Source organism: Zootoca vivipara, chromosome 2, assembly GCF_963506605.1.
Source record: "Zootoca vivipara chromosome 2, rZooViv1.1, whole genome shotgun sequence".
In the NCBI taxonomy this organism is placed as follows: Eukaryota; Metazoa; Chordata; class Lepidosauria; order Squamata; family Lacertidae; genus Zootoca; species Zootoca vivipara.
Genome location: NC_083277.1, coordinates 44,973,604 through 44,988,993, shown reverse-complemented (window position 1 = coordinate 44,988,993; position 15,390 = coordinate 44,973,604). Strand labels below are relative to the sequence as shown.

Sequence of the window (15,390 nt, the reverse complement as noted above, 5' to 3'; positions counted from 1 at the left end):
ACATCTGGAGGGCCGCAGTTTGGGGATGCCTGCTTCAGAGAGTCTACCGCTCTTAACCACTACACCACACTGGAGGAGAAATGGACACAAGTGAAGCTGGAATCCTACTTGGTTCAGATGAAGTTAAGTTCCAGCTTTCATAATCCTGCACTATTTAATTAGAACCTGTCGCTAAAACCTTTCTCTCTCACAAATATACACGCACACCAACAGATATGAGCCCTGACAATATACACACACCAACAGTACATAAGCCATCATTCTCTGGATCCATAATTTCAACAACTACGGTAATGCAAATCTGAAGACTGGTCAGGAATGCTATTTCATATTTTGGAGAGGAGGGGACAGCAAGATCCAATAAGATCCATTCTAGGATGTGAGCATGGCTAAAAGCAGCATTTTAGGCATATTCAGTCTTCAGAATCTGTGAACCAGAAGCAGGCCACGAGGGCCTCCTAAAACTCAGAAAAAGCACCAACGGAAAGAAAAGTTCACTACAGTCCTAGTTCCTTCCCTACAACCAGTTTTTAAACCACCCTCAACTGAGGCCGGCTAATTTGAAAGGGTGTGTTATGCGCTAACTAATCCAGCCTGAATTTTGAGCCCAGTGAGGTAATGGCAGGAGGAGGAGGAGGTGAACCACGGAAAACTAAGGGAGGTGGGCGTGTTCCCCAAGAGCTGCTCCAGCCGGACCGGGCAGCCTCCTCTCTTCTCCCCCACCGAAAACATTCCTCTGCGGACAGTCGGGGATATATAGGAGGGGTGGGGAGGGAAAGCCGCACGTGCGCGCCCGCCCCCAACCCAACCCACCCTCTTTCCTTGCGGGTGGCAGGCGCGAAGCCAAGGCGCTTTTGTGCGCCTCTTCCATCGGGACCCTCTCTGTGAGCCTTTGAACCCCGCGAGGAGACTTTGGACCAGGGTGGGTGGGGTGGAGAGGCAGAGAGAAATGGGTTAACATAACAACCGGGGCTGGGGGCGACCGCCCGGTCCTCCCGGTCCCCCGCTCAGTGCCCCACTCACCCACTCGTTGGCCTTGGGGTTGAAGCGGTAAAGGGCCACCTGGCCGGTCACGTCGGCGATGCTGGTGATGTAGGGGTCGTTCTGCTTTAAGGCCGCCAGGCTCATGTCCTGCCCCGCTTTGCTCAGAGACTCCATCTTGGACCCGGGATCTCAGCCGCGGCGAAGGAGGGGGAAAGGAAGGAAGGAAACAGCCAGCCCAGCCGCGCGGAGGAGCCCTGTGCGCAATGCTTCCCCATCCGCCGGCCGGAAACCGCTACCCTGCGCCTTCGGTTCCGTCGCTGCAGCGCGTAGTAGGGGCACGGGGGTCCTAGAGGGGTTTCTGAAGATGCTTCGTCTCTGGTCGCTCTGTCTTGTTCTCGTTTTTCCACACGCCCCAGGCTTGCTAGTTTCAGAATCAAAATGCGTCTCTCTCCCCCCCCCCATCACCCAGAAATAAAACCCAGCTATATAACCAAAGCAGCTCCTGCAGAAATGCCAAGAGCTCAGAAACACCGAAATTCCGTTTCTTTTTCGTGCTGGAGCCTCTTCAAGTTTAAGATTTCATTAGTTATTATTGGTTCTCAGATAGTTCCATGGCTTTTGTATGTTTGGAGAAAATGTAACTACTGTAAGTTGAAGAAAGCCCTGAATGTAATGACACCGTTTTATTATTGACTGTTTAATTAAAAGCTAATCACAAATTCAGTATAGAAGTGGGGAGATGTGTAGGAAGAGGGGAAGGGAGAGGTTTCACAGCTTATCCAGATTTGGGCTAATTTTTTAAATAAAGCACTGACTTTATGTAAATAGCTTTGTGAAAAGCAGCACTGCTTTCCAAATCTCCCAGCATTCTGGGATCTTTGGAAGTTAGGATATTTTTGTTTTGCTTTGTTCTGCATTCCACTCTGCCAAATGAAGAGCGTGAAGAACACTTCTTTTAAAAAAAACCACATATGATAACAATGAACAATCTACCAAGTATAGCTATGTGTAGCCTTAGGTTAAAATAGAAGCATAACTACTACAGTTTTTGTTTTACGTACTTCCAAAACTGATAGCCATGCTCAATGTATGGCAAGGGTAATTTTACATTTTACTTGGCAAGTATATTTGCCAAGTATGCAAATCCACCTTAAGTTGCTAATTTGCCAAGTATGCAAATCCACCTTAAGTTGCTATTTCTCAACCTGACTTACCTCCTAGAATGTTTGTGAGGATGGAATGTGGCTCTGAGCTCTGTGGAGGAAAAGTGGCATATACATGAAATAAAGCAGACTTTTCCAACTGTTTTATTCTACAACTACCATCTGGCCCAACATGCATGGCTATGCTGGCTGGGACTGATAAGGGTTGTAGGCCGAAACAGCTGGAGGACACCAGGTTGGCAAAGGCTACAGTAAAGCATAGAAGGAGCTTTCAAATCAAATCTTTATTGTTATGGTCAATGACCACCATTGAACAAGTTAAGAAGCACATCCAGATGTGATAATAAATAAAAGTAACACAGAATAAAATAAAATGAACATAAAAAATTAAGTTATGGTCATGTAATGATCTCCAAGGAAAATTACAAGATGTCTGGAGTCAGTTCCTGATGGGGTTTGCTTGCTGCAGCTGAACACTTGGCCACTGAGAGTGATAGGGGAGTAAAAGAATGTAAAAATGCATCTGATTGTCCTGGGTTTGATTTTTTAAAAAAATTCAATGACCTCAGTAAAAGGAGCAGTAGATGAGGGCATGAGTCACCAACTTGACCTCTCCAGAGGTACAGGGAGAGCTTTAAAAAAAAACACAAAAAACCCTCACATATTCCAAATGAATGCACCCATTTTGCCTATTGCAGGGGCAACAGCAGGAAAGGGCTATTCAAGCCTTGCTTGTGGACTTTTCATAGGAATCTGATTGGCCACTGTAGGAGGCAGATACTAGACTACGTGGACTTTCGGTCTGATTCAACCTGGCTCATCTTGTGGCCCTGGATTCACATCTTTGCTGTTAGTTAACTGAGCTTCAGCAGAAACTCAGAATTAACTTGGCTCTCCCAGAGTATAAAGGGGCTGTAGCAAATGTAAAGAGAAATTTTCAGTGAAGGCAACTTTCAACTTCTCAAGTGCTTAAGTCCCTCTGGAACTGAAAGTGAAATATGAAGCCGGCTGATACATAACAGCTTCTGACAATAGATTATTTTCTTAGTTCTCTAACTCACTTCTGGTGGGTTTCTTCTTAGATGCTATTTTCACTAACATAAGAATGTGAGAAAATACCGGTAATAAGAGCCTGCAGGATCAGGCCAATGACCCATCTAGTCCAGCATCCTGTTCTCGCAGTGACCAACCAGATACTTGTGGGAAGGCTGCAAGCAGGACATGGGAACAACAGCACTCTGCCCACCTACAGTTCTCAACATCTGGTATCCAGAGGCATAATGCCTCTGACAGGGGAGACAGAATGTACCTACCATGGCTAGTAGTCGTTGATAGCCCCATCCCCCATGACTTTATCTAATGTCATCTAGGTTTGTGGACATCACTGCCTCCTGTGCAAGTTCCTGTGCAACCATGCTCCCTTTTATGTGTCCTGAATCTTCCAACGTTCAGTTTCATCGACTGTTCATGAGTTCAAGCATCATGACAGAGTATGAGAGACATTCATCCACTTTCTCCGTGCCGTGCATAATTTATAAACTTCTATTTGGTTTTACATTAGTCACTTTCTAATAGATGCATTAAAAGACACGAATAGCAACCAGGTTTTCGGCTCAAATTATATGTCCTAACTTGTTACCTTACTGACCTATTTCACAAACCTGGTGTTTCAAAATGGACCCAAGAAGCTGGGAGTTTGGCCCCTTGGCAAAGTAATACTATATATGCCTACGTATAAGACTACTTTTTAACCCAGGAAAATCTTCTCAAAGGCCGGGGGTCGTCTTATATGCCGGGTTGTATTTCTTATACGGTGAGTATATCCCAAACTCTATATTTTAACTGGATAAGTTGGGGGTCGACTTATACGCCCAGTCGTCTTATACGCTGGAATAGGTACATTGGAGCCAACATGTCATCTTGGGCTGTTGTAATGTTTTCTGTGCACTACCAGCCACCAAGCTCATAAGGAAAAGACAGTGTGCCTAAGCTTCACAGAAGGTAGCAATGCCCTGTTCCCCCTGTTCCCATCAACCAGTGTATTGGCTCCTTCCATGCCTGCTGACAGAAGTGTGAGGTTGCGTTCTGGAAGTGCAAGCATGCACTCCTTGTGAGGTTTGTGTGCACTGGTGTCTCCATGACCTTGGAGGCAGAGACGGGGTTGGCACCAGCTCAGCATCTGATTGACTTTCAGTCATCTCTCCCAAAGGAGGAGGCTCAATACTGACAGGAGGAGATGCCAACTCAACAGCAGGAGGTGTCTGACTAGGGGTGTATCAGTTTTCACAGGGGTGGAACACTCCTCTTTCAACTTGCTTGATCCCTCCTCAGGATCCAGCGCTCTGTCCCCTGAACAACTGGCCTCCTTCCTGACCTCTGGTACTTATTAATTTAACCTGGCCCATCCTGCTAGCACCTTTTCCAGGGTCTTCAGCCCCAACTCCCATAGCTCCTTCTATTCCGCCTTGGAATCTGACCATGACATCCATTACATGTTAACGGGATTGTTGTGATGATAAAATAGAGGAGGCAGAACTCTGCACACACCTTAGGTAAAGTAAAGGTAAAGGGACCCCTGACCATTAGGTCCAGTCGTGACCAACTCTGAGGTTGTGGTGCTCATCTGGCATTATTGGCCGAGGAAGCTGGCGTACAGCTTCCAGGTCATGTGGCCAGCATGACAAAGCCGCTTCTGGAGAGCCAGGGCAGCGCACGGAAACGCCATTTACCTTCCTGCTTGGAGCCGTAGCTATTTATCTCCTTGTATTTTGACGTGCTTTCGAACTACGGTAAGTTGGCAGGAGCTGGGGATTCGAACCGCCGACCTTCTGTTTGGCAAGCCCTCAGTGGTTTAACCCACAGCACCACCTGCGTCCCATGTACACACCTTAGAGAAAATGCAATAAATAAAGCACCAAAACCATGCTGCGTTCCTGCCTTCATAAAGTATCATAAAGAGCATTGATAAAATAATAATATATGCACCAAAATCCATCCATTCAAATTAGTGCAAAAGTTCAGTATTAGAATTTCCCCTCCCTTTCCGTTGAAATTTCCATCCTGATACTTGTAGAAGCTTTCATTTGTTTGTTTTGCTCAGGACTAATCTCAATCAATCACAGCAAATAAACTGTAATTGACAAATGCCCCAAAGAGTTTGTAACACAGAATGATTATTTTTATCTATGTAGACTTGTTTTTAGGAACCTTCTGTTTCTTGCATTTGATCCTTAAGTTTACACACCCCCAGGCCTCCGGGAAAGGATAAAGTGTGGGGAGGCTAATGTGAATCAATACACACTGCTTGCTCTTTCCTGTGAAGCCAGTGAAATCCTTTAGGAAATAAATGTAAAGTAGGAAACATTAAAGAAATGGTGAATAATTGAAACCATGTAATTTGATAGAGTACAAGTATAACAGCATAGAACAATTTATGCTTCTGTATGCTCCCCTATGGTTGTGGAATTAACTAACCATAACTAGTGGCTGTTCCAGCTAACAGATGTGAAATGGCTATTGCTGAACAAAAAGGGCTATAAACCACCCTGATGATCCAATAAGAACAGCTGCCGATGAGAAGCCAGTTTCATTTCTGTACCAAGGCTGTTCTCACCACAGCAGTAGGAAAGGTTGAAATAGGTCACAGGCAGCCCTCCTTACATTGCTCAAGAACATTAGAAGGATTAATAATTTATGGATTATCTCCTAGAAACAATGATCTGGTGCAGACAGGTAATCCAATCTCCTGCATCCTTCTGACATGGGATGCCATTTCATCAGGGGATTGTGCAAGGGCGGCAACTTTTCTAGAAAGGCAGCATCGGCCTGCCAGCTGGAGACATACAAATTGCAGGAATTTGCTTCATGAATATGACATCTTCCGTCTGAGGGCGGTAAGTGATTTTAATGACACAGGTAAAGCTGGAGCTGTAAATGTGCTGCTCACAACTTGCAACCAGTTTTTAAAAATTATTATTATTCTTAAGAAGATCTGTTTTCTTAAGGCAGCTCGTGGTAAAATAAGACATCCTCCCTTGCCATTAATGCTGTTAGCCAACCATAGATGCAATTTGCATTTCTGTTCTGCTTCTTTTTGTGTAAGTCGAGAAAGCCGCTGATTTCTTTGGTGCATTTAGCAAACTTGCATGCACTTTGCAACGTGATGGAAGTCTCTATCAATGCAATGGCAACTCTCTTGTTCCCTTACAGTATACAAATATTTGTTCTTCTCTTTTCTTAAAAGTTAATGTTTTGAGCAATATTCAATCACAGGTAATATAATTTCAATAGGACTACTGTAGGTCTGCAGTAAACACCTTAAATCTGCAGCTGTAACAAACATAAGCAGTGAACGTCATTCATTTGCAAAATAGTGGAAGATCAGCCATTTTTGTCATTAGAAGGTGAGCAAACGCCATAGAAAACAATTGTGGTTGACTAATGGGGAAAACAGCTCCTGAACCCCTAGGAGTAGGACTCGCCTGCCTCCCCACCATGCAAAAAAAAGAGAAAGGCAATCTTATGCATTCTTACCTAAAAGCAAGTCTCACTGAAATCAATGGCAAGCACTTCTGAGACAACCTCATCAGTAGTCTGGACTGTCTGTCTTTGATTAGGTCCAAACTTTTTAATGGAAACTATGACTGCAGTGGTATATAGCAGTATATAGCAACAGGAGAGAGAGAGAGAGAGAGAGAGGAGTCTGGGTCCTGAATGGTAGCACAGCATACCTTGAGATCCTGCAGCTGCTTTGCCTACGAATCGTAAAAAGGTAAAGGGACCCCTGACCGTTATGTCCAGTCGCGGACGACTCTGGGGTTGCGGCGCTCATCTCGCTCTATAGGCCAAGGGAGCTGGCATACTGCTTCTGGGTCATGTGGCCAACATGACTAAGCTGCTTCTGGTGAACCAGAGCAGCTCATGGAAATGCCGTTTACCTTCCCGGCGGAGCGGTACCTATTTATCTACTTGCACTTTGACGTGCAAGTGGCAGCATTAAGCAGACATTTGAAAGGTGTGATTTAATGTGCACTTTAGCCCTCAGCTCCCTGACCGAAGCCATAAGCTCAACAACAAGGATGGGAAACCTGCAGATATTGCTGGGCTACAATCTCCCAACATTCCTGATCTTTGTCTATGCTGGCTGGGGCAGAGGGGAGTTGGAGTCTGAAAACATCGGGAGGGCCACAGATTCCCTATCCTTGCTTATGATCTATGGTTGCATCACACTGCACTATCCCCCGAACCTACTGCCATCATCATGCTTCTGCCCACAAAGTCTCCAACAAACACCTACGAATTCTAACCTAAGATTTGGGAATCCCTTGTGTAACAGACTTCTGCAATTGAAAAATACTTCTAAATATGATTACACTTTAAAAAGGCAACTTTTTCCTAAATTTGGTGTGGGAAATCAAGCTCCAGCATTCAAAACTCTCTGTATATATGTCTGTCGTTGCATCAACTTTCTTCCACGGTTTAGAAAACAGGCAGATTCTTCAGATGAGGCTGAATAGGATTCAGTATAACTGAGTATAACGTCTCAAAATTAGCAATGAGTTGTATACTCACATAAGTTGCTTTGCAAACAGAGACTTATCAAGTTGTACCCCTTGTGGAATAATTCTGGTGTTTTTGTTTGCCAAGTATTTTAATTACACAGTTATTAAGTCAGCGTTCTTGATGCTTTGTCAGGCAAAAAGGTTTTAGTGTTTCATATCAGCCTCTTTGTTATTTTAAACTGAACTGATGGATCTGGGTGTTTTGGAGTTTGATCTCTCCACTTAAGTTTACAAACATATGTTTATGTGCCTCTTCATTAAAAAAAAGAGCATAGTAGTTACTAGAAAGTAGCAAGTGATGCTATCTGGCTAACACCTCTTTCATTCAGTTATGATGAGAACTGAAACTTGAGAGATATTCCCTGGAACCAGTATCAGTTATTCCCTTATCATACAGTACAAAACTGTATACATAAGATTCTAGATACCAGCCACTGCCTTAGAATTCTGGATGCCAGCCATTGCCTTTAAGACAATTCATTTCCTATTCACATAGATTATTTTATGCTCTAGCCAGACACCACCACCAACACACACACACACACACGGGCATGCAAGGATGCCTGGTGGTAGTGATGGTGGTGATAAAGAACATGGCCTCCCAAAGTGTTTGTTTGGGCAAGGAAAGTGGCGGGGTGAATGTCTGTTGGAGTAGTCCTTAACTGAAACACAAAATCAAAGTAGCCATGTTGAGTCATAAGAATTCTAAAACTAGTATCTTTATTAGGCCAAACAAACATGATTGGTACTCAAGTGCAGCCCTGCTCCTTGCTCCCACATTGATTTACCCAGGAGACCATAAAGAAGGCTGATCGCCGAAGATGCTTTTGAATTTGTGCTGGAGGAGACTCTTGAGCAGGCATCCCCAAACTGCGGCCCTCCAGATTTTTGGTCTACAACTCCCATGATCCCTAGCTAACAGGACCAGTGGTTGGGGAAGATGGGAATTGTAGTCCAAAACAACTGGAGGGCCGAAGTTTGGGGATGCCTGCTCTTGAGAGTCCCATGGACTGCAAGAAGATCAAACCTATCCATTCTGAAGGAAATCAGCCCTGAGTGCTCACTAGAAGGACAGATCCTGAAGCTGAGGCTCCAATACTTTGGACACCTCATGAGAAGAGAAGACTCTGATGTTGGGAAAGATGGAGGGCACAAGGAGAAGGGGACAACAGAGGACGAGATGGTTGGACAGTGTTCTCAAAGCTACCAACATGAGTCTGACCAAACTGCGGGAGGCAGTGGAAGACAGGAGTGCCTGGCGTGCTCTGGTCCATGGGGTCACGAAGAGTCGGACACGACTAAACGCCTAAACAACAGCAACAGCAACAACCACCAAATGGGGCTTTAGTCTCTTAACATACTCGAGTCCTCACTGGCAGTGGAGGCTGATGCCCTTTGGGGGTTGGGTGGGGTGGAAGGCAGGGAGGCCAACAGCAGACAGAGCCAGAACCAATGATAGGCAGAGCCAGAGGCAGACAGAGCCTACTAATTCTAGTTTTGTGACTATCCTGCTCTCTGCTGCATTCCACAAGGGCATAATGAGGAAGGAAGCTGACAGGGCTGGTTGTAAGAATGCAGGCAAGTGGGGCTGGTTGAAAGCAGATTAACATTGTTGAGGCAGTGCTGCACTCACTCTAATGTAGTGATGGGCAACCTTTTGAGCTTGATGTGTCAAAATTCGCCAAAAAACCGAGCATAACTTGGGTGGTGTGTCACTTTGAGAAAAAAAATTATTTCGCGATATTTATAGTTAAAATAACAAAAATGTATAATTGTAATATATAACTGTATTTAATAAACCAAAAACTAATTATTTAACCAAACCAAACCCAAAACCCCTTATTTATCACAAAGTGCCCAGAGTTGTTGAGCTTTTTGGGGGGATCTGCTGACCAAAGTTTTGGAAGTTTTTGACGAATAATACCTTCGCTGGAACTAACACGCAGCACTGACATAGTCTGCCGAAGCGCCAAAAAAACCAGCACAGAACGGGTAAAAGAACGAACGCTGTTACACCCAATCATAGTCTGCCAAAGCGCCAGAAAAACCAGCACAGGAAGGGTTAAAAAACCAATCTCTGGCTACCAGCAACAGCGGAGATACGGTAGGGGGGGAAACCAACAACAACAGCCCGAATCGGCCGATGGGGGCGTGCCAGCATTGAGGGCTCTGCGTGTTACGTCTGACACGCGTGTCATAGGTTCACCATCACTGTTCTAATCGATCAGCTTCCACTCCCCATTAGGCTGGTTGAAGAGTTTTCTCTGCCTTAGGATCCCCCACGCCCCCTGAAAGATTTTATGATGCTGCAAAGCTGGCTGGCTTGTGCATGGAGCTGCCGTTCTGGCTACAGAATGGTGGGCACTTTCCTTCCAAAGTTCAGAATCAGAATGCATACACACACCTACTTTAATCTTAAAAGCGGGAAGATGGTAAATCCTATTAATAGCCTAATGTTAACTGGAGTGGTATAAAAGAGAAGAGAACCAGCAACCATGGTGACGAGGAAGGTGTCTTCCTACTGCATGTACATTGTAAATGTCTCTCAGCAGTATGACCACCACCACATGATCATAAAGCAGGGGGGCCAACTTGAATAAAATATTGGGGGGGGGCAGGTAAGCCCCACCCTGCATAACTGATCACATGGCGCAGTGCACACACACCATTTGAATGGCAATGCCCATCAACTCGGGGGGGGGGCTCAAATATTTTACTGGAGGGGGTAAAGACCCCTCGGCCCCCAGGAGTTGGCTCCTTTGTCTTAATGCACTGTAAGAATAAAACCAGGGAACTTCTGCAGGCCTGACATATTATTGTTAGGTCACTGGTCAGTGGCCTTATTAGACTTTGCCTGAGAGACTGTCATAATAATAGAGGAAACTATTTAAAGACTCAGTACCAATTTGCATGACAGGCTGGGATAGTTCCCTCAAAACCTTTATGATAGATATCCAATGCTTGTTTTCACATTTAATATACAGTACTGTAATCTATGCTTAATTGTACATCTTATAATCTTGGAGAGATACTGTCACAATGCTTTCATATTTTTGAGAGTGGCTATATAAATACTGTAATATGCAGATGCTGGGGAAGCCTGCGGAGGCTTGGCTGCCTCTCTGGCACTGTGCCCAGCAGAAATGAAGGATACTGTTAGTATTCAGCTGCCCAAGTTCCTTACAACAACCCTGTAAGGCAAGTCAGAATTATTGTTTCCCATATTGTGGATGGAAAAAGAGAAGTTGAGAGAGCGCAGCTGACCTAAATGAGTACAGTAAACTAATATTTAACTTGTGTACATTCAGCTTTACGTGATTGGCAAAAAAAAAAAAAAATCTTTTAAGGGGGCGAAGAGTGGGCAGGCATCTGGGAAACAAGGCTTTGGCAATGCCACCCGCCACTGAACCCAATGTGTTTGACTATATGCGGTTTTGGTTTTAGGTACCATCCCCAGAACGTAACCCCCACGCAATTTGCAAACTTACTGTACATAGCAGAGCCAAAATTCAAACTGATGCTTTTTTGTAATAGTATATGCTCCCAGGTGGCGCTGTGGGTTAAACTACAGAGTCTAGGGCTTGCTGATCAAAAGGTCGGCGGTTCGAATCCCTGCAACGGGGTGAGCTCCCGTTGTTCGGTCCCAGCTCCTGCCAACCTAGCAGTTCGAAAGCACATCAAAGTGCAAGTAGATAAATAGGGACTGCTCCGGCGGGAAGGTAAACAGCGTTTCCGTGCGCTGCTCTGGTTCTCCAGAAGCAGCTTTGTCATGCTGGCCACATGACCCGGAAGCTGTCTGTGGACAAACGCCGGCTCCCTTGGCCTATAGAGCGAGGTGAGCGCCGCAACCCCAGAGTCGGACACGAATGGACCTGATGGTCAGGGGCCCCTTTACCTTTATCTATGCTCCATAAAGCCAAAAGATGCTTCTAAGCAGCTAAATTCAGATTCTTAGCCGCTATGCCATGCCAGCATACAAATCTACATTCTATTTTTTTCCCTGTCTGAATATGCATTTGGAAGTAAGTACCATTTTCAGAGTAGCTTTGCAGAGTTACATAAGCTCCGAAGAGAAATTAAGGCTTTATTTGCATGTCAGCTAGATCCCACTGGTGCCGCTGGGATCCAAAGCTGGAAGACCCTCGTAAATTGGATTCAAATGGTGAAAAGGCAGAAATAAAGCCCCACCGCCAAGAAAGCCTTCTCTTTGGGTGCAGAAGTATTCCACAAAAAGGATACTTAAAAATAGCAACACAAAAAAATCAACCCTCATGGAGGGAACATAGTAACAAAGGAAGCTGCCTTATACTCAATCAGACTATTGATCCATCTTCTAACAACAACAACAACAACAACAACAACAACATATTATTATTATTATTATTATTATTATTATTATTATTATTATTATTATTATTTATACCCCACCCATCTGGCTGGGTTTCTCCAGCCACTCTGGGTGGCTCCCAACAGAATATTAAAAACACAATAACACATCATTAAAAACTTCCCTAAACAGGGCTGCCTTCAGATGTCTTCTAAAAGTGCTCTGCTAATACCATTGAGATGCATCCTTTAACATGCCAGAGCACACATGCAGTGCTGCAGCAAGATGGCAGCATCCAGCAGTGGTTTATGAGGCTCTGATCAATATTTGGCCCTTTACTGGTACCGGTATGTAGGCCTCAGCAAACGCCATAGTGACTGTTGATAATGCCAGTCTTACTGTTCTGAAGAGCACTCTTCCTATGTGACAACTGGGCCAAAAAGTGTGTGGGGTGGGGGATATTTATGCATGCATATGATAGAGAAGAAAGTGGCTTTTGTTCCTTCAGCTTTACAAGGGGAAAATATATATATATTCTGAAATGTACCAGAGCGATCTGAAGCACATAATATTTCAATTTTGAGGCAAACAGCTAGACTCCAGGGAAAGATCTAAGATACACATACACTCTGGATCAGTAAGGTGTAAAATTCTGTGACCAGTGAATTTGACATATTGTGGTTTTACAAGTCCTAGGTATCAAAACCAGAAGAGCATTACAATACAATGTCATTTACAAAATCTCTACGGACCAGGAGGTGGTTCAGTCCTCTAGTTCTTCCCTGTTCAGTATTCTGAAATGTGTGCCACTATAATTCAGGAGTCTAAACATGCACAGTTTTAAAAATGATGCTTGTGTGACACATTCTGCTTACTCAGAGTGAATGATACAAGTGTATTGTTTTCTGTATTGGTTTAAATACAAATGTTACTCATTATTAGGAATGTTTCCCCTGACGAAACCATACCGACTTATGTTTTTCTTGCAGAAAGCAGCAGCATTTGTTTTTTTAATTATGTGCTGCATTAATATTGCACATATTACCAAATGAATTTGTTGCTGTTGTGTAAATTGCTTGAATAAGCTTTTTGCTTAAATTTTGTACTGGATATTGATTACAGTTGTATGAGTATACACTTTTAAGATTTCTCTCACTATCCATTCCTATAGGTTGGGAGTGGGCCACATTTCCTAAGTATTAATCTGTCAGGGGTCTGTCAGGGGCTGCATGGCAGCCGTGGGTTTGTTTAAACTAAAGTCAGTAATGAGTAAGGCCAGTCCAAAAGTAAGCAGGCTATCTCTCTGTCTGTCTGCCACCCACTTCTCTCTCCTCACTTTCTCATTGCCCAGCAGATTGCTGGAGAAGGTACAGATCAGTGTTGCCAAAGTTCTGAAGTGATCATTTGCAAAAGGCTTCTGAAATTAGACCCCCCCCCCAATCCTCCTCATCTGCTATAGGTAGATATATAAGTGTAATTCCTAAGGACCTCACATACTTCCATAAGCAACATCTTATCCAAGCTCCTCTTCTGATATACATTGCTGTATCCAGGTAGGGGTCAAAACAGGATATTGCTCATCCCCACATCTACTTTCACTGAGGAAGATGGATGTTTCGGATTCTTTAACTTCAAGGAGAGAATAGAAGCCTGCATAATATTAACGTCAAGGTCAGGCAGGGCTGTTGAGATCAACTATTTTGGCCCCAGCTAACACATAGCTGAGTTTTATTCTTTCACTATCAAGCTGAAGCCCTGGCTTTCTTTTGTTTACTTTAGCCTTTTGCTGTGCCATTGCCTTCACGAAAGAAAGAGACCAGAGTACTCAGCTTTAAACTAAGAAGAAAAATGCTGTCTAATTTCCAATGGTCTTTAGAAACAATTCAGAGCATGTTGTCTGATCTAGTTCCTGCCTGTAAGCTGGAACCCACCCACCCCTGGTTATAAATACCCCATTTTTCCTTTCCTTTTTTATGCATTCAGTCAAAAAATTCCAGCTGAGATGGGTTGGATTCAACTTAGAGCTAAGTTGAATACATGGATTTTGCTTCTGCAACAGAACTCCCCCCCACGTTTCCCCCCACCCCCTACATCTATTCTAGGAATTACCCTAACCCTCTGGAACACGTTGGGAGGCATGAGGGAGAGCCAGATATAGGGCACCGTGACTGGTTCCCCCACACTGGGCGCTGAGTTGCTAACAGTGTTGGGAAGGATTAAATTGACTTTTCTTTTAAACTAACAATTTAGGATGCTTCCTTACAACAATCTGAGTGGTGATTTGATTTGCTTTCCTCTTTCTGAATTTAATTTTTGCATCCACCGTCACTTGAATCTCAAATTACTTATCAGCTTCTGCTTAATCGTCACACAGATGTAGCATGCTCTGCATGGATCACTGGCTACTGGCCAGCCATGGAGATGATTGAAGAGCAATGTCATTCCACTATTTTAAAGAATGAACCAAAGGCGTATCGCTAAGCCCTACACAAAAAGAAAGCTGTCACAAATATCAGTTGGGGTTTTCTGGCTAAGGAACTGGTGTGCTTTACCTTTCCTCTGAGCCACAAAAGTATCTCTGAAATGGGAAGTCCTGGTTTGATTTCCCCCTGTTGCCTTCTGAGCACTTACCTGCCCTGTGGTCTAAATATTTATTATGTAACCATCCACAGAGACTTAGGTTGCACTGAACTCTTGTGCCACTGCCCACAAGGTAGGGGTACTTGAGGATTTCATTTGGCCTGCATTTTGAAGCAAACCAAGCTGATTGGCATTTCCTAGAGTTTAGACTAATACACATTGGATATCCTTCCTGCTTTTGCACTTCCTCAAATTTTGCAATACATTTGTCTGCTCAAAAAAGTACCAAAATTTATTTTATTTCGCCCTTTCTCTCCACTTTCCTATTCCGCCTCTATGATTTGTGGCGCTGTAGTCTAAACTACTGAGCCTCTTGGGCTTGCTGATCGGAAGGTCAAAGATTCAAATCCCCGCAATAGAGTGAGCTCCCATTGCTCTTTCCCAGCTCCTGCCAACCTGGCAGTTTGAAAGCATGCCAGTGCAAGTAGATAAATAGGTACTGCCGTGGCAGGAAAGTAAAAGGTGTTTCTGTGCACTCTGGTTTTTGTCATGGTGTTCTGTTGCGCCAGAAGTGGTTTAGTCATGCTGGCCACATTACATGGAAAGCTGTTTGTGGACAAACACCGGCTCCCTTGGCCTGAAAGTGAGATGAGCACCGCATCCCACAGTCGCCTTTGACTGGACTTAACCATCCAGGGGTCCTTTACCTTTACCTTTATAGCATATATAATACTGAACGGTAAAAGGTTAAAACACTATAATAGTTTTTTTTTAA

The 15,390-nt window shown here is 44.1% G+C and overlaps 1 protein-coding gene across 2 annotated transcripts in view; it reads right to left on the bottom strand.

Annotated features, from left to right (window-relative positions):
• DCP1A (decapping mRNA 1A) overlaps positions 1-1,186 on the bottom strand; it is a 35,644-nt gene extending 34,458 nt beyond the window's left edge. The window contains exon 1 of one of the 2 annotated variants that reach the window (XM_035106330.2): positions 1,024-1,186. In XM_035106330.2, coding sequence (XP_034962221.1) covers positions 1,024-1,158 — 135 coding nt within the window. In that variant the 5' untranslated portion in view covers positions 1,159-1,186. The remainder of the gene's footprint in view (positions 1-1,023) is intronic. The other variant, XM_035106329.2, reaches the window with a different exon arrangement.
• Positions 1,187-15,390: the final 14,204 nt, after the last annotated feature.